Here is a 25,451-nt window from a genome sequence, read left to right as displayed (position 1 = left end):
GTGGCCTGAAGAGGTATGGTGTCTATTACTTCAGTGTAAATTAACTGGTAAAGCCCAAGAGGTTTTGTCAGCGCTACCTCTGGAGGACAGTTTGAATTATGAAGTGGTCAAAGCTACTGTTCTTCGTGCCTATGAGCTTGTGCCTGAGGCATACCGACAGAGATTTAGGTCTCATAGAAAGTCTTCTAGTAAGACTTATGTGGAATTTGCTAGAGACAAGGGAAATCTGTTTGATAAATGGCATGCTGCTAGTAAGGTAACTGATTTCAACTCTCTCCGGGAGTTAATCTTGTTGGAAGAATTAAAAAATGGCTTACCCGAACGCATTGTAGTTTACCTAAACGAACAGAAAGTATCCTCCCTGGCAGAAGCGTCTGTGTTGGCAGACGAGTTTGTGTTGACGCACAAGAGTGTGTTTTCGGCTCAAACTGAGAGTAGAACCACTGAGTTTCCTACCTTTAGCCCTAGTCGACCAGCAGTAGTATATAAAGCACGCCAGAAGAATGAGCGTTCCTGTTTCTATTGTCATAAAGTGGGACATATGATTAATGATTGCTTCCTGCTTAAACGCAAACAAGGGATGCCTCTTCGTGCCAAGCCACCAACAGGTGTTGCTCTAATTCGTACGGTTGTGAGGTCTGCAACAAAACAGGTGCCTAAGGGTAACTGTAGTTTGAAAGACCCAGTCCCCGACCGCAGTTATGAACCATTCATTTTCGAGGGGTTTGTGTCCCTAACGAATGACGAAGCGTCTCAGCGTCCGGTTAAAATCCTTAGAGATACTGGTGCGGCGCAGTCGTTTATATTGTCTGATGTGTTGCCCTTATCTGACGATACATACTGTGGTTCCAGTGTGTTAGTGCAGGGTATTGAAATGGGTTTTGTCCCAGTGCCGTTGCACTTTGTGAAAGTACACTCTGAGTTACTCAGTGGAATATTCAGAGTGGGGGTACGTCCTAAGTTGCCAGTGAAAGGTGTGACCTTTATAATGGGTAACGATATTGCTGGAGGAAAGGTAGTACCCGTATTGGAAGTATTGGATAAAAGTGACCACTCTCTCTCGAATGAGTTGGCACAGAGTTATCCACATGTGTTCCCCGCTTGTGCTGTCACTCGTGCTCAGGCACTACAAGAGGGTGACGTGATAGATTTGTCGAACACTGTTCTGTTCAAAGAGGATGATCAAGAGGATGGATTGTGTGATACCTCTGAGAAGCTGATCACCTCTGACAAACAGCCCAGGAAAGAATTAAAGAACGTTGAACTTATTGCTGATGCAATACAGTTACCAGTCACTCGTGAGCAGCTGATTGCTAACCAAAAGGTTGACAACAAGCTTGCTAAATGTTTTTCTAGTGTTGTCTCGTTAGAAGAGGTGAAGAAGAAGAATGTGGCTTACTTCATTGATGGTAATCTCCTCATGCGTAAATGGAAATCCCATGTTGACGCAGGTGGAGATTGGAATGCTGTTTACCAAATAGTGATTCCTACAGCCTTTCGACAGAATGTGTTATCCCTTGCTCATGATCACCAGTGGTCTGGTCATTTAGGAATTACAAAGACTTATGATCGGATCCTTCGACATTTCTTTTGGCCGGGTTTAAAACAAGATGTGGCTCAGTTCTGTCGGACATGCCACACATGTCAGATAACAGGAAAACCAAATCAGGTTATTCCTCCCGCTCCTCTTTGTCCCATACCTGTCATAGGTGAACCATTCGAGCATGTGGTGGTTGATTGTGTCGGACCGTTACCGAAGACAAAATCGGGTAACCAGTTTTTGTTAACGATAATGTGTATGGCTACAAGATACCCCGAGGCTATTCCTCTGAGAAGGATTACAGCTCCGATAGTGAGTAAAGCCTTAATAAAATTCTTCACGACATTCGGGTTACCTAAGGTGGTACAAAGCGATCAAGGTACCAATTTCCTATCCAAGCTCTTCAAGCAGGTGTTGAAATCCTTATCAATTACGCACCGTGTATCAAGCGCCTATCACCCAGAGTCTCAGGGTGCGCTTGAAAGATGGCATCAGACACTGAAGTCTATGCTACGTAAATATTGTTTGGAATCTGAGAAAGATTGGGATGAGGGAGTTCCTCTAGTTTTGTTTGCTGCTCGTGAAACTGTGCAGGAGTCCCTAGGTTTCAGCCCGGCTGAACTAGTGTTTGGTCACACAGTGAGAGGACCAATGAAAGTCCTTAAAGAACAGTTCTTGTCCCAAGAGTTGTGTACCAGAGATGAGAATGTGTTGGACTATGTTAGTCGCTTTCGTGAGCGCCTACACCAAGCTTGTGCTCTTGCAAAGGAAGCTCTGTCTTCCTCACAGAGGAGCATGAAAAGACACTATGATAAAGAGGCTGTTTCTCGTCCACTACAGCCAGGTGACCAAGTACTGGTGTTATTACCTGTTCCAGGATCTTCACTGTCAGCTCGTTTCTCTGGTCCTTATTTAATTGAAAAGAAAATAAGTGAAACTGACTATGTGCTTCAAACTCCTGATAGAAAACGCCAATCTCGTGTGTGCACATTAACATGTTGAAAGGATACCACACCCGACCCATCACACAATTAGAAAGTTCAAAAACAGAGGAAGGTACTGCTGTCTCCTCTGCTACTACTGCGATGATAATGGACTGTCAAATTGATGATGTTGATGGCTTGGAGTTGCGCAATACTCAGCAGCAGTGTGTTAGATTGCCCAACTCAGAAATGCTGCTGTCTATCCAGTCAGGTCTGGTTCATTTAACGGATGGACAGGCTAATGATATTGTGAGGCTACTACACAGTTTTCCATGTCTCTTTAATGACGTTCCTACTCGCACAAATGTGTTGGAACATGACATTAATGTTGGAAATGCTACACCTATCAAGCAACACCCATATCGTATCAACGCTTCCAAGAGGAAGATAATGAGGGATGAGGTGAGATATTTGTTGGAGAATGACCTGGCTAAGCCAAGTTCAAGCCCTTGGAGTTCTCCTTGCATTCTGGTTCCTAAACCTGATGGTACGTCCAGGTTATGTACGGATTATCGAAAGGTAAATTCTGTCACAATGCCAGATTCGTTCCCGTTACCCAGACTGGATGACTGTATCGATACTATTGGTGCTGCTAAGTATGTAACCAAGTTGGACCTCTTAAAAGGTTACTTGCAGGTTCCGTTAACTTCACGTGCTTCTGAGATTTCTGCCTTTGTGACCCCAGACAACTTCCTTCAGTACTCAGTCATGGCTTTTGGGATGCGAAATGCACCAGCCACTTTCCAACGACTGGTTAACTCCGTATTAGCTGGCGTTCCTAATTGTAGTGCATACCTTGATGACCTAGTGATTTATTCGTCTGAGTGGTCAGATCATGTTGACTCGCTAAGGGTAGTATGTGAACGGTTGGCAGCTGCTTCTCTAACCCTGAACTTAGCAAAGTGCGAGTTTGGGAAGGCTACTGTTACCTATCTCGGTAAAGAGGTTGGCCATGGACAGGTGCGCCCTGTTGATGCCAAGGTCTTGGCTATAACTGCATTCCCTGCACCTACCACTAGACGAGAGCTACGCCGCTTTTTAGGGATGGTTGGCTACTACCGTAGCTTCTGTAAAAATTTCTCTGCGGTAGTTGCTCCATTGACTGATTTGCTCAGTCCGGCAAGACCATTTGTGTTGTCCCCTGATTGTAAGAGAGCTTTTGAATCAGCGAAAGCATTCTTATGTAGTACCCCTGTACTTGCTGCTCTGGATTTTGAACAACCGTTCAAGCTTGAGGTAGATGCTAGTGCCAGAGGTGCTGGTGCTGTTCTACTGCAGCAGGACAAGAGTGGAGTAGATCATCCTGTTTGTTATTTTTCTCGTAAATTTAATAAATGTCAAACAAACTATGCGACAATAGAACAAGAAGCTCTTGCTTTGTTGTTGGCTCTGCAATACTTTGAAGTATACATTGGTTCCAGTGCCCTACCAGTGATTGTGTATACTGACCATAACCCCTTAGTTTTTCTCCACCGAATGTACAACCAGAATCAGCGTCTTATGTGTTGGGCGTTGATTGTACAAAATTATAATTTGGAGATCCGCCACAAAAAGGGTTCAGATAATGTGTTGGCAGATGCTTTGTCTCGTGTGTGAAGATGATTTCTGTATGTTTTGCAAGGTTGTTGCTTTGTTGTGAGTGTTCATTTAAATACTGTAGTCGCAACCCCTGGGGTTGCTCTTTTAAGGGTGGGAGTGTTACGGATACAGTTATCCTGTGTGTGTATCCTGTGTGTGTGTTTCTTTTCTCTCATTCTCCCCTCACAGGTGAAAATCATCACTCCCCAATCAGTCAACAATCAACCCATCAATCAGAAGACACACCTCCTCCTGTTTCCTACCCTATCACAGTTCCTTCCCCATGGTTTAAAAACCCCATCATTTGTTTGTTCAAGAGCGCAATCTTTGTAATGCCATGTTGGTAGATAGCTGTTCTTGGTAGATTTCAGGAGAGCTCAATCTTTGTAATGCCATGTTGGTAGATCGCTGTTATTTGTAGATTTCAGGAGAGCTCAATCTTTGTAATGCCATGTTGGTAGATAGCTGTTCTTGGTAGATTTCAGGAGAGCTTAATCTTTGTAATGCCATGTTGGTAGATCGCTGTTATTTGTAGATTTCAGGAGAGCTCAATCTTTGTAATGCCATGTTGGTAGATCTCTATTCTTGATAGATTTCAGTAGCACAATCTCTTTGTAAATGCCATGTATGTAGATCTCTCTCTTTGTGTATTAATTAACCTCTTCTTTTGCTTGAGCACCTCCAAATCACTTTCATCTCCTGTGAGTATTGTTTTTGCTTATGGTGTTTGCTGGTGGGAAAAGGGGAAACCAAGACAAGTCGCCCATGGGCATACACTACCCGTAGGTAAACTTTGTTAAAACACACTAGTTAGAACTGGGCGGACCACCCACTGTATTTTTGGTTAGTTAGTTAGCTGTTGTTGAAATAGGCTAGTCTAGCTTAGGGGTGTTTTGAATACTTATTGTTTCTTTCCTTGGGTCCAGCTCAGCCCCTTTTCCTGCTTCCCCCCATTACCGTGTGTTTAGAAATAAACCCTGAGTTTGACGGTATTATTTCGGTTGTCGTGGTTATTTCGTTCACTTTTACTTTGTCACTATTATAATTTACATGAGTTATGTTACGGGTCTCACTACCATCCCCCCTAGACTGTTGGGCCAAAAGGGATTCGTAACAGGTTTCATCTGACCATATGACATTCTCCCAATCTTCTTCTGGATCATCCAAATGCTCTCTAGCAAACTTCAGACGGGCATCTTGCGTGGAGCCCCAGATCGAGGGAGATTATCATTGGTCTTGTATGTCTTCCATTTCCTAATATTTGCTCCCACAGTTGATTTCTTCAAACCAAGCTGCTTACCTATTGCATATTCAGTCTTCCCAGCCTGGTGCAGGTCTACAATTTTGTTTCTGGTGTCCTTTGACAGCTCTTTGGTCTTGGCCACAGTGGAGTTTGGAGTGTGACTGTTTGAGGTTGTGGACAGGTGTCTTTTATACTGATAACAAGTTCAAACAGGTGCCATTAATACAGGTAACGAGTGGAGGACAGAGGAGCCTCTTAAAGAAGGTCTCTGAGAGCCAGGTCTGTGAGAGCCAGAAATCTTGCTTGTTTGTAGTTGACCAAATACTTATTTTCCACCATAATTTGCAAATAAATTCAGAAAAAATCCTACATTGTGATTTTCTGGATTTTTTTTCTCATTTTGTCTGTCATAGTTGAAGTGTACCTATGATAAAAATTACAGGCCTCTCTCATCTTTTGAAGTGGGAGAACTTGCACAATTGGTGGCTGACTAAATACTTTTTTGCCCCACTGTAACACTTATCTTAAGTGTGTACCTCCAACTGCTGCTCAGCTGCTCCCCACTGACACCATGTACTGTAACCATGACCCATCAGGCTGGTCATCTACTTTTTTGGTCCCTCAAGGTTCACCCAAAAAGCCACTTAGTCTCTCTGATATACACTCCCATACGTATTTATTTGGACAGTGAAGCTAAAACGTTTAATACTCCAGCATTTTGGATTTGAGATTCAATATTTTATACTGTATGAGAGACAGTACTCCTTTTATTTGAGGGTATTTTCATATGTATCCGTCTTGCCTTTTTGAGTGAGAAAGTTACAGAGGCATAAATATCATACCCCCCCCCCCCCCCCCCCCCCCCCCCCAAAATGCTAACCTCCCCTGTTATTGGCAATGCACTATAAATTCATTTGACACCTTCAAATAGTGGTGGAAAAAGTACCCAATTGTCATACTTGAGTAAAAGTAAAGAAACCTTAATAGAAAATGACTCATGTGAAAGTCACTCAGTAAAATCCTGCTTGAGTAAAAGTCTAAAAGTATTTGGTTTTAAACTATTTAAGTATCAAAAGTAAATGTTATTGTAAAAGTATAAATAATTTCAAATTCCTTATATTAAGCTAACCAGACGGCAACATTTTCTTGTTTTTTTCATTTACGGATAGCTAGGGGCATGCTCCAACACTCAGATATAATTTACAAATGAAGCATGTGTTTAGTGAGTCTGCCAGAGCAGAGACAGTAGGGATGATCAGGTATGTTATCTTGATAAGTGTGTGAATTAGACACCTTTCCTGTCCTGCTAAGCATTCAAAATGTAACGAGTACTTTTGGGTGTCAGGGAAAATGTACATAATTTTCTTTAGGAATGTAATAAAGTAAAAGTTGTCAAAAATATAAATTGTAAAGTACATATACCCCAAAAAACTACTTAAGTAGTATTTTCAAGTATTTTTACTTAAGTTCTTTACACCACTGCCTTCAAATGGGGGGACTAGATACATAAAGTGCTTTAATTTCTAAACAGTAAAACAGATATGCATGAAAATACCCTCAAATAAAAGGTGACATTCTGTTTTGTTTGATATCATATACAAAATGCTGGAGTATAGAGCCAAATTAAACATTTTACCTTCACAGTCCAAATAAATACATAGGGGTGTGTAGCACTAATTGTCTTGGTGCTGTGCATGCTGTTATTCTAACACCATGACATAATGATTGTATCCCAAACGGCACCCTATTCTGTTTATAGGGCACTATTTTGGGAATAGGGTGCCATTTGGGGCAAATACAATGACACTGCTGGGATGTATCTAGAAAGAGGTATGTCTCCAGTGGAGAGTGGACTGTTACGGGTACAGGCTAGGCTACTTCACTGTGCAGCACTGACGTTAGTGACTTCAATTTGTCCTTAGCAGAGAGCAGTTCAAATGAAGTCTCTCTTGGATTGAACAGTGCAAACGGCCAAAGGCAACATGACCAAATACCACAACATGCTCTAAGAGCACTGTAATATATCACAATGTACAAGCTGTGGAGTCTGCCCCATCAAAACATTTATTTTGAGAGAGACCCATCTATCCAGCTGAAGATGAGCATTCGGACTCATCACTTTAACTGTTATCCTTTCACTGAAGTACTTTCAAGATACAAGTGTATGGCTGGCTGACTCTAACAAGGCCACACACATTTAGAGGAGCAGAAAGAAGCAGAAAAACAAAATAAAAATGTAATACTCAAGGTGGTTGCCTCTGAACCATGGTTGAGCTCCAAATGGCACCCTATATATAGTGCACGACCTTTAACTACATCCCTATGGGCCCTGTTCAAAAGTAGTGCACTATTAAGGGAATATAGTGCCATGTCTTTAATAATCCACAGACAGAGATAGCCTAGCTGTTGAGATATATCCTTAATCTCATCTGCGATTCAATCACTAAGTTCAGTTCTGAACGTGAGAATATGTAGTACAGTGAATCAACACCATCTTGTGGGGTCCTGGCCCATCGTCTATATCCGTAGTGTTAATAAGGTTGACTGGTGATAGTATGTACATGTACTGTATGAGCATGTTCAGCAGCAGACCTGGGTTAAAATACTATTTGAAATATTTCAAATTCTCAGGCCAGCGCACATGATTGCTCGCTAGTACAGTACAAATTACTCTATTTACTTTCTACATGTTTTCTTCAGGCGAACATCCAAATGAAGTGCATTGGTCTACACAGACTTAAAATGTATGAATGAGTAAGTGCTAAAGGGTGGGTGGTGAGTGGGCAGGTGCGTGGAGGGTGATTGTGTTGTGAGTGGGTGGTGGGTGGGTGAGTGGGTGGATGGGTGGGTAGGTGGTGTGTGTGTGTGTTTGGGTCGGTGTGTGGGTGGTGAGCGGGTAGGCAATCTTACCGGATGAGGTCAAGCAGGGCGTCGGCAGAGCTCATGATGGCCTTGCCGCTGTCCTCGGAGTCCTCCTTCTGGGCTGCTCCTCCAGGGTGGATGACGGACACCATGATGATGCCCACCACCACTGCTACAAAGGTGGTCCACAGGTAGTAAGACACGGTGATAAGGCCCAGTCTGCTGGAACACTTAGCATCTAGGGCTGCTAGCCCTGACATCAGACTGGAGAAAGGGAGGGGGAGAAGAGAGAGAGGCAGGGGGGAGAGAAAGAGAGAGAGAGGAGGAGAAAGTGAGAGAGGGGGAGGAGAGAGAGGATGAGAGAGAGAAGGAGAGAGAGAAGGAGATAGAAGTGGGAGAGAGAAAGAGGGTGAGGAGAGAGAGGGGGAGAGAGTGAGGAGGGAAGAGAGAGAGATGGGTGAGATAGAAAGAGAGAGAGTTAGGGAGTGAGAGGGAAGGAGAGAGAACGGGGTGAGGAGAGAGAGGATGAGAGAGGGGGGAGAGAGAGAGGGAGAGAGGGGGGAGAGAGGGGTGGAAGAGGGAGAGGGTGAGAGAGAGAGAGAGAGAGAGAGAGAGAGAGAGAGAGAGAGAGAGGGGAGAGAGGGAGAGGGGGAGGAGAGAGTGGATGAACGAAAGAGAGAGAGAGAGAGGGAGAGAGTAGATGAGAGAAAGAGAGAGAGTGAGAGAAAGAGAGACAGAGAGAAAGAGAGGGGGAGGGGGAGAGGGGGAGAGATGGGTGGGAGAGAGTGGTTGAGAGAGAGAAAGAGCGGGGAGAGGGAGAGAGAGAGAGGGGAGGAGAGAGTGGATGAAAGAAAGAGAGAGAGAAAGAGAGAGAGAGAGAGAGGGAGGAGAGAGTGGATGAGAGAGAAAGAGAGAGAGAGAGAGAGAGAGAGAGAGAGGAGATGGGGGAAAGAGTGGTTGAGAGAGGGGGGGGGCAGAGACACACACACACACACTGATTAGGCTTGAGGCAGGTCTTCATGCGTTAAGTGACATTTGTCAATACTTGGCAGATCTTTATGACGTATTCCACTTCAGGTCCATATATTGCATTCATTATATAGTGATAATTGACAGAGACAGTGACACCATTTTTACAACAATCCATCCAGCTTTCAAAGTTCATAAATATATTATAAGCTAACAGTACCTATGATCACAGTATGGCTTTGACAGATTGAAGACAATGTGACCCTTTAAAATGCTACAGTTATTGCAGAACATCTGGATACTACACGGCAACACCATGGATGCAAATTCAGACTTAAATGAACACTTTCTTAGAGTTGATGCAGTTACACTTTTTTTGTTTCGGGGAGGTTAACATTGTAGGTTGTAAAGCTGTATTTGCATATTTCCCAGCATGCCGTTCAAGTAAATGTGAGAGACACCCACCCAATGACTGTGTTTGTTAGTGACATGTTTGTTGCATTCAGTAACTTCTAGTCCAGATACCTTCACCAAGTGACTGCCAAAGTGAACGTGCAGAGAGTGCAATGGGAGAGAGACTCTAAACAAAGACACACACACACGCTCACTGCAGCAATAGATGGCTGTTGGTCCGGTCCAAATGCACCCCTTTGATAAACGTGTTTGACTGGTTCATTCAAGTCCAGGAGCCTTAGGAGGATTGTTTTTCAGCCTGTGACGGTCCTCTCCGCTATTGGTGACAAACCCGGAAACAGGTGAGCTACGAATTTACTCGCCAGGAATGTTAAAACACCCTGCCACACTTTATAGCATGACATTTGCTTCTGAATAATTTCTGAAGCATCTTTATAGCCTTCTAGGCCTTAGCTCAATTGGATGGTTCAGTTGCATGTCCCATGTAACTTCATGGATTTTGGGTTTGATTGCCCCCAAGAATGTATGCACGCATGACTTTAAGTTGCTTTGGATAAAAGCGTCTGCTAAATGGCATACAGTGCATTATATTATCAAGGGATAATGAAGGCTTAATTTCACCTTATTGTGTCCTAAGAGTTATTCTCCTTTTATTACCAGGCCATGCTCTGGCCACTGTTCAAATTCTGCCCAATGTCAAATCAAATCAAATTTTATTTGTCACATACACATGGTTAGCAGATGTTAATGCGAGTGTAGCGAAATGCTTGTGCTTCTAGTTCCGACAATGCAGTAATTGAAGTAATGTCCTTTTCAATGTTCTGTATGAAATATGTCATTATAACCTATTCATGTAGAAAATATAGTACTTTACTCAACATTCCATTCTTTCAACTGAGAGGCGTATAACCCTGTACCATGACCTGCTAAAAGAAGGTTCAGTTAATGTCCTCTCTAATAACCTGTAGACAGCTATTCAGTTAGCTGTTCATTGGTTTCTGAAAGACTGCAGTTAGGTAATGACAGAGAGTGAGTCAGTCGTGTTGTCAGTGTGCTGGTTTGGTTTGGTTCAGAGAGTGAGTCAGTCGTGTTGTCAGTGTGCTGGTTTGGTTTGGTTCAGAGAGTGAGTCAGTCGTGTTGTCAGTGCTGGTTTGGTTCAACGGGGCATGGAATGCATGTAAATGGAGGAGGAATGTAACAGATAAGTAATTGTTCAGCTACAGTACCAGTTAAAAGTTTTGACACTCATACTCATTCATGGGTTTTTCTTTATTTTTACTATTTTCTACATTGTATAATAATAGTGAAGACATCAAAACAATGAAATAACACATATGGAATCATGTAGTAACCAAAAAAGTGTTAATCAAATCAAAATATATTTCAGATTTTAGATTCTTCAAAGTAGCCCCCCTTTGCCTTGATGACAGCTTTGCACACTCTTGGCATTCTCTCAACTAGCTTCATCTGGAATGCTTTTCCAACAGTCTTGAAGGAGTTCCCATACAGTATATTGTCCCATACAGTATAACCCTCAATTGGGTTTAGGTCGGGTGATTGTGGAGGCCAGGTTATCTAATGCAGTGCTCCATCACTCTCCTTCTTGGTCAAATAACCCTCACACACCCTGGAGGTGTGTTGGGTCATTGTCCTGGTAACTCTGGTTCTTCCTTTCCTATGGCGGTCCTCATGAGAGCCAGTTTCATCATAGGCTTGATGGTTTTTGCAACTGCAACTGAAAGTTCTTAAAATGTTCCGCATTGACAGACCTTCATGTCTTAAAGTAATGATGGACTGTCATTTCTTTTCCCTTATTTGAGCTGTTCTTGCCATAATATGGACTTGGTATTTTACCAAATAGGACTATCTTCTGTAGACCACCTTTACTGTACCTTGTCACAACACAACTGATTGGCTCAAACGCATTAAGAAGGAAAGAAATTCCACAAATGTACTTTTAGCAAGGCTCACCTGTTAATTGAAAAATGTCAGGTTACTACCACATTTGTTATGTATTTTCTATTTCACCTTTATTTAACCAGGTAGGCTAGTTGAGAACACCTTTATTTAACCAGGTAGGCCAGTTGAGAACACCTTTATTTAACCAGGTAGGCTAGTTGAGAACAAGTTCTCATTTACAACTGCGACCTGACCAAGAAAAAGCAAAGCAGCGTGACACAGACAACAACAGAGTTACACATGGAATAACATGGAAAAAACAATAAATAAGCCAACAACACAATAAACAAGTCAATGACACAGTAGAAAAAAAGAAAGTGCATATGCATTGTGTGCAACAGGCATGAGGAGGTAGGCAATAAATAGACCATAGTAGCGAAGAATTACAATTTAGAAGATGAACACTGGAGTGATAAATGAGCAGATGATGATGTGCAAGTAGAGATACTGGTGTGCAAAAGAGCAGAAAAGTAAATAAAAACAGTATGGGGATGAGGTAGGTAGATTGGGTGGGCTATTTACAGATGGATTATGTACAGCTGCAGCGATCGGTTAGCTGCTCAGATAGCTGATGTTTAAAGTTGGTAAGGGAAATACGTCTCCAGCTTCAGCGATTTTTGCAATTCGTTCCAGTCACTGGCAGCAGAGAACTGGAAGGAAAGGCGGCCAAATGAGGTGTTGATTTTGGGGATGATCAGTGAGATATACTTGCTGGAACGTGTGCTACGGGTGGGTGTTGTTATCGTGACCAGTGAACTGAGATAAGGCAGAGCTTTACCTAGCAAAGATTTATAGATGACCTGTAGCCAGTGGGTCTGGCGACGAATATGTGGCGAGGGCCAGCCGACTTGAGCATACAGGTCGCAGTGGTGGGTGGTATAAGGTGATTTGGTAAAAAAACGGATGGCACTGTGATAGACTGCAGCCAGTTTGCTGAGTAGAGTATTGGAAGCTATTTTGTAAATGACATCGCTGAAGTCGAGGATCGGTAGGATAATCAGTTTTACCAGGGTATGTTTGGCGGCGTGAGTGAAGGAGGCTTTGTTGCGAAATAGAAAGCCGATTCTAGATTTGATTTTGGATTGGAGATGTTTAATATGAGTCTGGAAGGAGAGTTTACAGTCTAGCCAGACACCTAGGTATTTATAGTTGTCCACATATTCTAGGTCAAAACCATCCAGGGTGGTGATGCTAGTCGGGCGTGCGGGTGCAGGCAGCGAACGGTTGAAAAGCATGCATTTGGTTTTACTAGTGTTTAAGAGCAGTTGGAGGCCACAGAAGGAGTGTTGTATGGCATTGAATCTCGTTTGGAGGTTAGTTAGCACAGTGTCCAGGGAAGGGCCAGAAGTATACAGAATGGTGTCGTCTGCGTAGAGGTGGATCAGGGAATCACCCGCAGCAAAAGCGACATCATTGATATATACAGAGGAAAGAGTCGGCCCCAAGAATTGAACCCTGTGGTACCCCCATAGAGACTGCCAGAGGTCTGGACAACAGGCGCTCCGATTTGACACACTGAACTCTGTCTGCAAAGTAGTTGGTGAACCAGGCGAGGCAGTCATTAGAGAAACCCATAAGAATACGGTGATTGACAGAGTCGAACGCCTTGGCCAGGTCGATGAAGATGGCTGCACAGTAATGTCTTTTATCGATGGCGGTTATGATATCGTTTAGTACCTTGAGCCTGGCTGAGGTGCACCCGTGACCGGCTCGGAAACCGGATTGCACAGCGTAGAAGGTATGGTGGGATGAAGCTGGTTGAGAGAATGCCAGGAGTGTACAAAGGCAAAGGGTGGCTATTTTGAAGAATCTCAAATCTCAAATATATTTTTATTTGTTTGATTCTTTTTGGGTTACTACATGATTGCATATGTGTTATGTCATAGTTTGGATGTCTTCAATATTATTTTACAATGTAGAAAATAGTAAAAATAAAGAAAAACCCTTGAATGAGTAGCTGTGTCCAAACTTCTGACTGGGACTGTACATGCTATGTTTGTGTGTGTGGGCATAATATTGTAAGAGTTTGATGTGTGTGTGCGCACTTGCCCTTGTGTCAGCATGTGGTCATGCACAATCTGATTGAACTCTTTGGCCTGAATCCCAAGTGTCACGTCTGGAGGAAACCTTGCACCATCCCTACGATGAAGCATGGTGGTGGCAGCATCATCCTGTGAAGATGTTTTTCAGCAACAGGGACTTGGAGACTAGTCAGGATCGAGGGAAAGTTGAACGGAAAAAAGTACACAGAGATCCTTGATCCTTGCCCTGCTGCAGGGCACTCAGGACCTCAGACTGGGGCGACGGTTCACCTTCCCTACAGGACAACGACCATGAGAACACAGCCAAGACAACACAGGAGTGGCTTCGGGACCTGTCTCTGAATGTCCTTGAGTGGCCCAGCCAGAGCCTGGACTTGAACCCGATCAAACATAGTTTGAGAGCATCTGCAGAGAAGAATGGGAGAAACTCCCCAATTATAGCTGTGCCAAACTTGTAGCGTCATACCCAAGAAGACTCAAGGCTGTAATCACTGCCAAAGGTGCTTAAACAAAGTACTCAGTAAAGGGTCTGAATACTAATGTAAATGTAATATTTCCGTTTTTTTATTACATTTGCAAAACATTCTAAAAAACCTGTTTTTGCTTTGTCATTATGGGGTAGATTTTAGAATAAGGCTGTAAAGTAACAACATGTGGAAAAAGTCAAAGGGGCCTGAATACTTTCCGAATGCACTGTATGTGTCAATATAAAGATCTGACTATAATCCCTCTATGCTCTCCTTCAGGGGCAGCAGGCATATGGAGACCCCCAGTGAATGAACACACACACACAAATCAGATGCTCTCTCAATGACTCTGAAGCTTACTGTCAGATGGTCTCATCCATATTCACTGGTACTGTACATGAATGTAATCATCATTTTCAGTCTCCATTCTCGTTCTGTTTTGTATAAACTCATGCCTCATCATCACGTTATGGGATGAACATTCCATTCTCCTTTTAACCACAGACCCTTTCTGGCCCCAATCTGCAGCACTGCTGTGAAATCATGAACTTGAGCCAAGCATAATTGCAATATTCAATATTCGTTGAGTTTCAATCATCCGAACATCTGCAATCCTTATCCTCCTGACGTTTGTGGTGCATCCCTTTTTGCATCAGTCCACTCCATTTCCCTACAGTGACTTTCATCATCATAATTCCAGACATACAGATGTCACTGTGACTCAGTGACTGCCATACATCCCCCAATAGCTTTAGCAGTCAGCCAGGTTGAAAGAACAATATGCATTTTGAATGTTTCCTACAGGTTTGTGAGTACATGAGTAAAAGAGAGAGATTGAGAGAGCATTTGGTGTGTGTGTGTGTGTGGTGAGTACACTCAGTGGACAGTTTATTAGGTACACGAAAACGGTTCGGTCCTACAGACAGAGAGTCACGTGGCCGTGGCTTTCTACATAAAACAGGCAGACAGGCATCAAGGCATTCAGTTACTGTTCGATTGAATGATAGAATGGGAAAAACAAGTGATCTAAGTGACTTTGAGCGTGGTATGATCGGCGGTGCCAGGCGCGCCGGTTCCAGTATCTCAGAAACGTCCGCCCTCCTGAGCTTTTCACGGACGACAGAGTCTAGTGTTTATTGAGAATAGGTCAACAATCAAAAAACATCCAGTCAGTGGCAGTCCTGTGGGCAATAACAGCTCGTTCCTGAGAGGTTGAAGGAGAATGTCAAGAATTGTGCAAGCTAACAGGCGGGCCACAAACGGGTAAATAAAGACTCAGTACAACAGTGGTGTGCAGAACGACATCTCGGAACGCACAACTCGTAAGGTCCTTGTAACAGATGAACTATTGCAAAATATGACCACAATGGGTTCCTCTCCTACCAGCTAAAAACAATAAGAAGGGGCTCCAGTGGGCACGCGATCACCAACACTGGACAATTGAGGAGGTGGAAAAACAATGCCTGGTCATATTGCTTCATGCTGATGGCAGAGTCAAGATTTGGCATAAGTAGCATGAGTCCATGGCCCCATCCTGCCTCAAATCATCCCTTGATACCAATTAAGTAACGCTTCCATGCCCCGAAGTATTCAGGCTGTTCTAGAGGCAAAGGAGGGTCCCACCAGGTACTAGATGCCACTGAGTGTATATCTGCGTTTCTGTGTGTGTCGCATCTCTGGAGAAGTTTTATAGAGGAATTTTAATAGGACATTAAGCTGAGGCTGTGTCAAGCAGTGGTGGTGTCCATCAGCTCCCATCAGGTTGATAACTTAAGGATATTGTAGATGCTATACAGGGGAGCTATCTGCTCTCTGCAAGAGGGATCTTGCAAAACACCTCATTATCTACCATGATGCATCGCAAGCTAGCTGCAAATTGAGGCTATCACCCACTCCAAAGGTTTAACATACTTGTGACGTTCTGACCTTAGTTCCTTTGTTTTGTCTTTGTTTTAGTATGGTCAGGGTGTGAGTTGGGGTGGGCAGTCTATGTTGTTTTTTTCTTTCATCACATTCCCAGTGGGTCAGAAGTTTACATACACTCAATTAGTATTTGATAGCATTGACTTTAAACTGTTTAACTTGGGTCAAACGTTTCGGGTGGCCTTCCACAAGCTTCACACAATAAGTTGGGTGAATTTTGGCCCATTCCTCCTGACAGAGCTGGTGTAACTGAGTCAGGTTTGTAGGCCTCCTTGCTCGCACACACTTTTCAGTTCTGCCCACAAATTGTCTATAGGATTGAGGTCAGGGCTTTGTGATGGCCACTCCAATACATTGACCTTATTGTACTTAAGCCATTTTGCCACAACTTTGGAAGTATGCTAGGGGTCATTGTCCATTTGGAAGACCCATTTGCAACCAAGCTTTAACTTCCTGACTGATGTCTTGAGATGTTGCTGCAATTTATACACATACTTGTCCCTCGTCATGATGCCATCAGTTTTGTGAAGTGCACCAGTCCCTCTTGCAGCAAAGCACCCCCACAAGATGATGCTGCCACCCCCGTGCTTCACGGTTGGGATGGTGTTCTTCGGCTTACAAGCCTCCCCCTTTTTCCTCCAAACATAACGATGGTCATTATTGCCAAACAGTTCTATTTTTTGCTTCATCAGACCAGAGGACAGTTCTCCAAAAAGTACGATCTTTGTCCCCAAGTGCAGTTGCAAACCGTAGTCTGGCTTTTTTATGGCGGTTTTGGAGCAGTGGCTTCTTCCTTGCTAAGCGGCCTTTTAGGTTATGTCGATATAGGACTCGTTTTACTGTGGATATAGATACTTTTGTACCTGTTTCCTCCAGCATCTTCACAAGGTCCTTTGCTGTTATTCTGGGATTGATTTGCACTTTTTGCACTGAAGTACCTTCATCTCTAGGAGACAGAACATGTCTCTTTCCTGAGGGGTATGACAGCTGCATGGTCCCATGGTGTTTATACTTGCGTACTATTGTTTGTACAGATGAACGTGGTACCTTCAGGCGTTTTGAAATTGCTCCAAAGGATGGACCAGACTTGTGGAGGTCTACAATTTTCTTTCTGAGGTCTTGGCTGATTTCTTTTGATTTTCCCATGATGTCAAGCAAAGACGCACTGAGTTTGAAGGTAGGCCTTGAAATACATCCACAGGTACACCTCCAATTGACTCAAATTATGTCAATTATCCTATCAGAAGCTTCTTAATTAATCCATGAATCCATTAATCCAATTTTCCAAGCTCTTTAAAGGTACAGTCAACTTAGTGTTTGTAAACTTCTAACCCACTGGAATTGTGATACAGTGAATTATAAGTGAGATAATCTGTCTGTAAACAATTGTTGGATAAATTACTTGTGTCACGCACAAAGTAGATGTCCTAACCGACTTGGCAAAACCATAGTTTGTTAACAAGAAATGTGTGGAGTGATTGAAAAACGAGTTTTAATGACTCCAACCTAAGTGTATGTAAACTTCCGACTTCAACTGTATATGTCAGTCATTATCCTGGGTTACATCCCAAAGGCCACCCTGTTCCCTATATAGTGCACTACCTTTGATCAGGTCACTATGGGCCCCAGTAAAAAGTAGTTCATTTTAAATGGAATATTGTGCCATTTGAGACTAAACCCAGGTCTCCCTTGAGAAAGACGTCTTCTGACTTCAGTGGGACTTCCAGGTTAAATAACGGTTAAATAAATAATGCCTGAACTGTGAGAGGTCACTTGCGGCATTATCTGATATGAAAATATTGAGTTTCAAATATTTCATGTCATGAAGATTCTGATACTGTCCAAGGTTTTCATTTTAATCTGTTTCTAAAGTGATGACACACATGTGCTTGCTCAAGCCATATGCGGCATTATACAGTATCTTGGTCCAGATTGTTGTAAAATATTCTTCACCTTCTTTTTATTTTATGTGTTAGATAACAAACCTTATACACCAGTGGATAATGGGAGAGGAACCCCACAATGTTCAATTCCTTCTAGGTTCCTTCTGAATGACACCTACAGTGCCTTCAGAAAGTATTCACACCCCTTGACTTTTTTCACATTTTGTTGTGTTACAAACTGGGATTAAAATGGTTATAATTGTTCTTTTTTTGTCTGTAATCTCTGTATTGTCAAAGTGGAAGAAAAATTCTAACATTTGTGAAAAATACATGAAAAATAAAACACTAAAATACTGATTATACTGATTAAACTCCTGAGTCAATACATGTTAGAATCACCTTTGGCAGCGATTACAGCTGTGAGTCTTTCTGACAAGTCTCTAAGACAGTGGTATTCAAACCCATTGTTTCCTCAAGAATTTCTGGGACCCTATTTTTTTGTAAGAACTTCTCGTGACCCCACCCGACCCAAAATCTAATAACACAACCTTAAAATCATAACATAACATTTTGTTACATCAACAAATAACCTTCAATTAATTATATTTTCATCACTTATCAAAATGAAAAGAAACCAATAAATACATTTCATCTTTAAAATTGTATTTTTTAAATGATCTTTCTCAAAAATATTTGTATATTGTCCCATACCACATCTGTACTTTACACATCTGTACTTTACATCTGTACTTTAGAAAAACCAAAAATCTAAAGTATATTTTGGTGACCCCACTGAATACCCCTGCTCTAAGAGCTTTCCACACCTGGATTGTGCAACATTTGCCCATTATTCTCTCAAATTGGTTGTTGGTCATAGCTAGACAATTATTTTCAGGTATTGACATAGATTTTCAAGCAGATTTAAGTCAAAACTGTAACTCGGCCTCTCGGGAACATTCACAGTCTTCTTGGTAAGCAATTCTAGTGTAGATGTGGCCTTGTGTTTTAGGTTATTGTTCTGCTGAAAGGTGAATTCATCATTTTTATCCTGAAAAAGTCCTTAACGATTACAAGCATACCCATAACATGATGCAGCCACCACAATGCTTGAAAATAAGGAGAGTGGCACTCAGTAATGTGTTGTATTTGATTTTTCCCAAACATAACACTTCGTATTCAGGACAAAAAGTGAATTGCTTTGCCACATTTTTTTCAGTATTACTTTAGTGCCTTTTTGCAAACAGGATGCATGTTTTGGTATTTTCTTATTCTATACAGGCTTCTTTATTTTCATTTTGTAATTTAGGCTAGTATTGTGGAGTAATTACATTGTTGATGATCCATCCTCAGTTTTCTCCTTTCACAGCCATTAAACTGTGTAACTGTTTTAAAGTCACCAAGATCAGGGTGCCTTGTGAGGACCAGGCGACGAGTGGCCCTTGCCCTCCGTTCTGCTAGCTAACGTTTAATCGCTAGAAAATAAATGGGACGAACTGAAAGCATGTATATCCTACCAACGGGACATTAAAAACTGTAATATTTTATGCTTCACCGAGTCATGGATGAACAATGAAATTAAGAACATAGAGCTGGCGGGTTATACAATCTATCGGCAAGACAGAACAGCAGCCTCTGGTAAGACACTGGGCCGGGGCCTTTGCATTTATGTCAACAACAGTTGGTGCACGATATCAAAGGATGTCTCAAGGTTTTGCTCGCCTGAGGTGGAACAAGCTAAAACCACACTAGATTACCTGTATTCCGCCATAAACAAACAGGAAAACGCTCATCCAGAGGCGGCACTCCTAGTGGCAGGCGACTTTAATGCAGGGAAACTTAAATCAGTTTTACCGAATTTCTGTCAACATGTTAAACGTGCAACCAGAGGTAAAATAATTCTAGATCACCTCTACTCCACACACAGAGAAGCGTACAAAGCTCTCCCTCGCCCTCCATTTGGCAAATCTGACCATAACTCTATCCTCCTGATTCCTGCTTACAAGCAAAAAGTAAAGCTGTTTTGCTAGCACAGAATGGAATATGTTCTGGGATTCTACCGATGGCATTTAGGAGTGTACCACATCAGTCACTGGCTTCATCAAAAAGTGCATTGAGGACGTCGTCCCTACAGTGACTGTACTTATATACCCCAACCAGAAGCCATGGATTACAGGCAACATTCACAATGAGCTAAAGGGTAGAGCTGCCATTAAATTGCTGGGAGATTACACAACTTTCTTTATTTTTATAGTTTATTTTTTGAGTCTGTAATACCAACATGTTTCAAGCAGACCACCATAGTCCCTGTGCCCAAGAACACTAAGGTAACCTGCCTAAATGACTACCGATCCGTAGCACTCACGTCTGTAGCCATGAAATGCTTTGAAATGCTTTGAAAGGCTGGTCATGGCTCACATCAACACCATTATCCCAGAAACCCTAGACCCACTCCAATTTGCATACCGCACCAACAGATCCACAAATAATGCAATCTCTATTGCACTCTACTCTGCCCTTTCCCAACTGGACAAAGGGAACACCTATGTGAGAATGCTATTCATTGACTACAGCTTTGCGTTCAACACCATAGTGCCTGTCAAAACTCATCACTAGGCTAAGGACCCTGGGACTGAACACTTCCCTCTGCAACTGGATCCTAGACTTCCTGACGGGCTGCCCTCAGGTGGTAAGGGTAGGTAACAACACATCCTCCACGCAGATCCTCAACATGGGGGCCCCTCAGGGGTGCATTTGCGTTTGCTGATGACAAAACAATTGTAGACTTGATCACCAACAACGTTGAGACAGCCTATAGGGAGGAGGTCAGAGACCTGACCATGTGGTGCAAGGACAACAACCTCTCCCTCAACGTGATCAAGACAAAGGAGTTTATTGGGGACTACAGGAAAAACATGACCGAGCACGCCCCCATTCTCTTCGATGGTGCTGTAGTGGAGCAGGTTGAGAGCTTCACGTTCCTTGGCGTCCACATCAACAACAAACTAGCATGGTCCAAGCACACCAAGACAGTTGTGAAGAGGGCACGACAAAACCTATTCCCCCTCAGGACACTGAGAAGATTTGGTATAGGTCCTCAGATCCTCAAAAGATATTTACAGTTGCACCATCGAGAGCATCCTTACGGGTTGCATCACTGCCTGGTATGGCAACTGCTCGGCCTTCGACCGCAAGGCATTACAGAGAGTAGTGCGTACGGCCCAGTGCATCACCGGGGCCAAGCTTCCTGCCATCCAGGACCTCTATACCAGGCGGTGTCAGAGGAAGGCCCTAAAAATTGTCAAAGACTCTAGCCACCGTAGTCATAGACTGCTCTCTCTACTGCAAGCGGTACCAAGTCCAGGTCCAAGAGGCTTCTAAACAGCTTCTACCCCCAAGGAATTAGACTCCTGAACAGCTAATCAAATGGCTACCCAGACTATTTGCACCCCCCCACACTGCTACTACTCTCTGTTATTATCTATGCATAGCCACTTTAACAGCCCTACCTGCATGTACATAATTAGCTCAATTAGCACATTGACACATTGACTCTGTAACGGTACCCCCTGTATGTAGCCTCGCTATTGTTATCTACTGCTGCTCTTTAATTATTTGTTTTCTTATCTCTTACTTTTTTAAAACTTTCTTAAGTTTCTTAAAACTACATCGTTGGTTAAGGGCTTGTAAGTAAGTATTTCCCTCTAAGGTCTACTACACCTGTTGTATTCGGCGCATGTGACAAATAACATTTGATTTGATTTGATGGTGAAATCCCTGAGTGGTTTCCTTCCTCTCCGGCAACTGAGTTAGGAAGGAAGCCTATCTTTGTAGTGACTTGGTGTATTGATACACCATCCAAAGTGTAATTAAGACCTTCCCATGATCAAATGTGTTATTTTGTATTTTTATTTTTACGCATCTAACAATAGGTTCCCTTCTTTGCGAGGCATTGGAAAACCTCCCTGTTTTTTGTGGTTAAATCTGTTTGAAATTCACTGCTCGACTGAGGGACCTTACAGATAATTGTTTGTGTGGGTTACAGAGATGAGGTACAGTAGTCATTCAAAAATCATGTTTATCACTAATATTGTGCACACAGATTCCATACAACTTATTATGTGACTTGTTAAGCACATTTTTACTCTTGAACTTCTTTAGGCTTGCCATAACAAAGGGGTTGACTACTTTTTGACTCAATACATTTCAGATTTTCATTTTTTATTAAGTAGTAAACATTTTTTTTAAATTACACTTTGACATCATGGTGTATTGTGTGTAGGAAAGTGACAAAAAAAACAAACTTTAATCCACTTTAATTTCAGTCTGTCACACAACAAAATGTGAAAAAAGTCAAGCGTTGTGAATACTTTCTGAAGGCGCTGTGGACATTTTTGGCATGAAGAGTGTCTGTAGTTGCCTGTGTACCTCAGCATAGTTGTATCTATCCAAGGCTGCTACTCATGGACTAGCATTATGAGGTCATTGTTGCTGCTTTGGCCTTGTTCGTCAAAAGATCAAATTTATGTGAGGGAAGAGCACTCTACTATATACCTTGTTATTGACAAAATATCGAGGACGTGCGCACGCATGCACGCACTCTCTCTCTCTCTCTCTCTCTCTCTCACACACACACACACACACACACACACACACACACACACACACACACACACACACACACACACACACACACACACACACACACACACACACACACACACACACACACACACACACACACACACACACACACACACACAGGAAAAATATTATTTACATGTTCTCTCCATGAGGTGGTGCGTTTAAGCCAAGATAGAAAAAGCTATTGTACTGTATGATGTGACCAATACCAAAACCACAAAATGGTCTATAAAAAAAACAACTAAAAAATGAATGTGTGCTGTGCCATTTGATTTAGATGTGGGCAGTACAATATTGCTGTGCCATTTGATTTAGATGTGGGCAGTACAATATTGCTGTGCCATTTGATTTAGATGTGGGCAGTACAATATTGCTGTGCCATTTGATTTAGATGTGGGCAGTACAATATTGCTGTGCCATTTGATTTAGATGTGGGCAGTACAATATTGCTGTGCCATTTGATTTAGATGTGGGCAGTACAATATTGCTGTGCCATTTGATTTAGATGTGGGCAGTACAATATTGCTGTGCCATTTGATTTAGATGTGGGCAGTACAATATTGCTTTGCCATTTGATTTAGATGTGGGCAGTACAATATTGCTGTGCCATTTGATTTAGATGTGGGCAGTACAATATTGCTGTGCCATTTGATTTAGATGTGGGCAGTACAATATTGCATTTGATTTAGATGTGGGCAGTACAATATTGTGCCATTTGATTTAGATGTGGGCAGTACAATATTGCTTTGCCATTTGATTTATTGCTGTGCCATTTGATTTAGATGTGGGCAGTACAATATTGCTGTGCCATTTGATTTAGATGTGGGCAGTACAATATTGCTGTGCCATTTGATTTAGATGTGGGCAGTACAATATTGCTGTGCCATTTGATTTAGATGTGGGCAGCTTTGCCATTTGATTTAGATGTGGGCAGTACAATATTGCTGTGCCATTTGATTTAGATGTGGGCAGTACAATATTGCTTTGCCATTTGATATGTGGGCAGCATTTGATTTAGATGTGGGCAGTACAATATTGTGCCATTTGATTTAGATGTGGGCAGTATTGCTGTGCCATTTGATTTAGATGTGGGCAGCTGTGCCATTTGATTTAGATGTGGGCAGTACAATATTGCTGTGCCATTTGATTTAGATGTGGGCAGTACAATATTGCTGTGCCATTTGATTTAGATGTGGGCAGTACAATATTGCTGTGCCATTTGATTTAGATGTGGGCAGTACAATATTTCTGTGCCATTTGATTTAGATGTGGGCAGTACAATATTGCTTTGACATTTGCCAGGAGGAAGAAGAGTATTTTGGATTAGGTTTTAAGAAATCAGATGAGCTGGGATACAGACAGTGACTTTAAGCACACACTGTAATTTTTCCATTTTATGATTAAATCAAACAACACTAGAGAAGCTTCAGAGAAGTGGACTGAGTCAGCCAGTCAGTCAGCCAGTCAGCCAGCCAGCCAGTCAGTCAGCCAGTCAGTCAGCCAGTCAGCCAGCCAGCCAGTCAGTCAGTCAGTCAGTTAGTCAGTCAGTCAGTCAGCCAGTCGGTCATAAATATCAACTGCAAAGGAAACAACACAATAATCCTGTTTATTTCTTCCTGATAGTGGACAGAAATTATAGGACAACAACACAATAACTCGAGATCAACTGTCCACAGCTTAAATCCTGAAAAACAATACAAGTATGAAGAGTACATAAGGATCCGTGGAGGCTGGTGGGAGGAGCTATAGGAGGATGGGCTCATTGTAATGGCTGGAATGGAATCAATGGAACGGTATCAAACAGATCAAACACAGAAACCACATGTTTGACTCCGTTCCATTGACTCCATTCCAGCCATTACAATGAGCCCGTCCTCCTATAGCTCCCCCCACCAGCCTCCATTGATGGGGATTGTAGAGAACTGGCTTATCCTGTTTCTAGATCACACAGTATGATTTTTAGAGTTGTTTGTTCAATAGCTGTGTTTTTGCATGTATATTGATTGATTAATGAATCTGATGCTAAACAAATTTAAATAACATCAATTTTTCTAAACGAATCACATTGCGTAGACTTATTGCACCCATTACTGTAATGGTTGTTCCAGTTTAGATGGTTTAGGTCGTTTCATATCTCAGTCTTCCTAACCCTGGCAGTCATTCTGAATGCAGGTTCTGGGTAAATAAACATTCTGATTGTTGGACATCCCTACTATGGCTGGAATCCAATAGGAATTCAGATCACTTTGCAATCCAGCTTAATGTTTTATTTATTATTTGAGTAATCTATTTTTTAACAGGGTGTCATATTGAGACCAAGTCCACTTTTCAAATGAGCCCTGCCCAATACAAACACACACATCAATACTGGCTGTACTGGGTTCTACTGATGTTTCTTTACTGTTGAACTGTTTCATATTCCACAGACCTATTTCCACAAAGTTGCTTTGCTTTTTATGTCATTAATAAATAAAAACTAAATTAGAGCTATTATTAAGTTATTGTCGTATCTTAATAACATTCTAATTCAAATTCATTTTGACCCGTCAAATCATTTGAAGCTGTCATAAAAACAACATTTGATTACAGCGGAGGATTAGTGAATGCTTTTCCTATATGATGAATAAATTAGATCAATATAGATGTAGGATCTTAATTTGAGCCAGTTTGTTACAGCAGGAAAATAATCCTGCAGCAATGGGAAATGTGAATTATTAGGTGGATTATAATTCATGTACATTTTTGTAGGGGCTGATACATTTTTCTTTAGGGAAAATCAAGTCTGAAATTTCGTATGGAAATATGTCATGCCCTGATCTGTTTCACCTGTCCTTGTGCTTGTGTCCACGACCCTCCAGGTGTCGCCCATCTTCCCCACTTATCCCCTGGGTATTTATACCTGTGTTTTTTGTCTGTCTGTGCCATTTCGTCTTGTTTGTTAAAGTCA

At 42.2% G+C, this 25,451-nt stretch overlaps 1 protein-coding gene across 1 annotated transcript in view; it reads right to left on the bottom strand.

Annotated features, from left to right (window-relative positions):
• Window positions 1–25,451, bottom strand: part of LOC139410251 (solute carrier family 1 member 7b) — a 106,182-nt gene that overhangs the window by 33,147 nt on the left and 47,584 nt on the right. Inside the window, exon 3 of the mRNA XM_071155723.1 lies at window positions 8,255–8,470. Within this exon, the coding sequence (XP_071011824.1) occupies window positions 8,255–8,470 (216 nt within the window). The remainder of the gene's footprint in view (window positions 1–8,254; window positions 8,471–25,451) is intronic.

This window comes from Oncorhynchus clarkii, chromosome 5 (assembly GCF_045791955.1).
Source record: "Oncorhynchus clarkii lewisi isolate Uvic-CL-2024 chromosome 5, UVic_Ocla_1.0, whole genome shotgun sequence".
Taxonomy (NCBI): Eukaryota; Metazoa; Chordata; class Actinopteri; order Salmoniformes; family Salmonidae; genus Oncorhynchus; species Oncorhynchus clarkii.
Note: the sequence above shows the minus strand (reverse complement) of the source record. Positions and strands in the feature narration are given on the sequence as shown.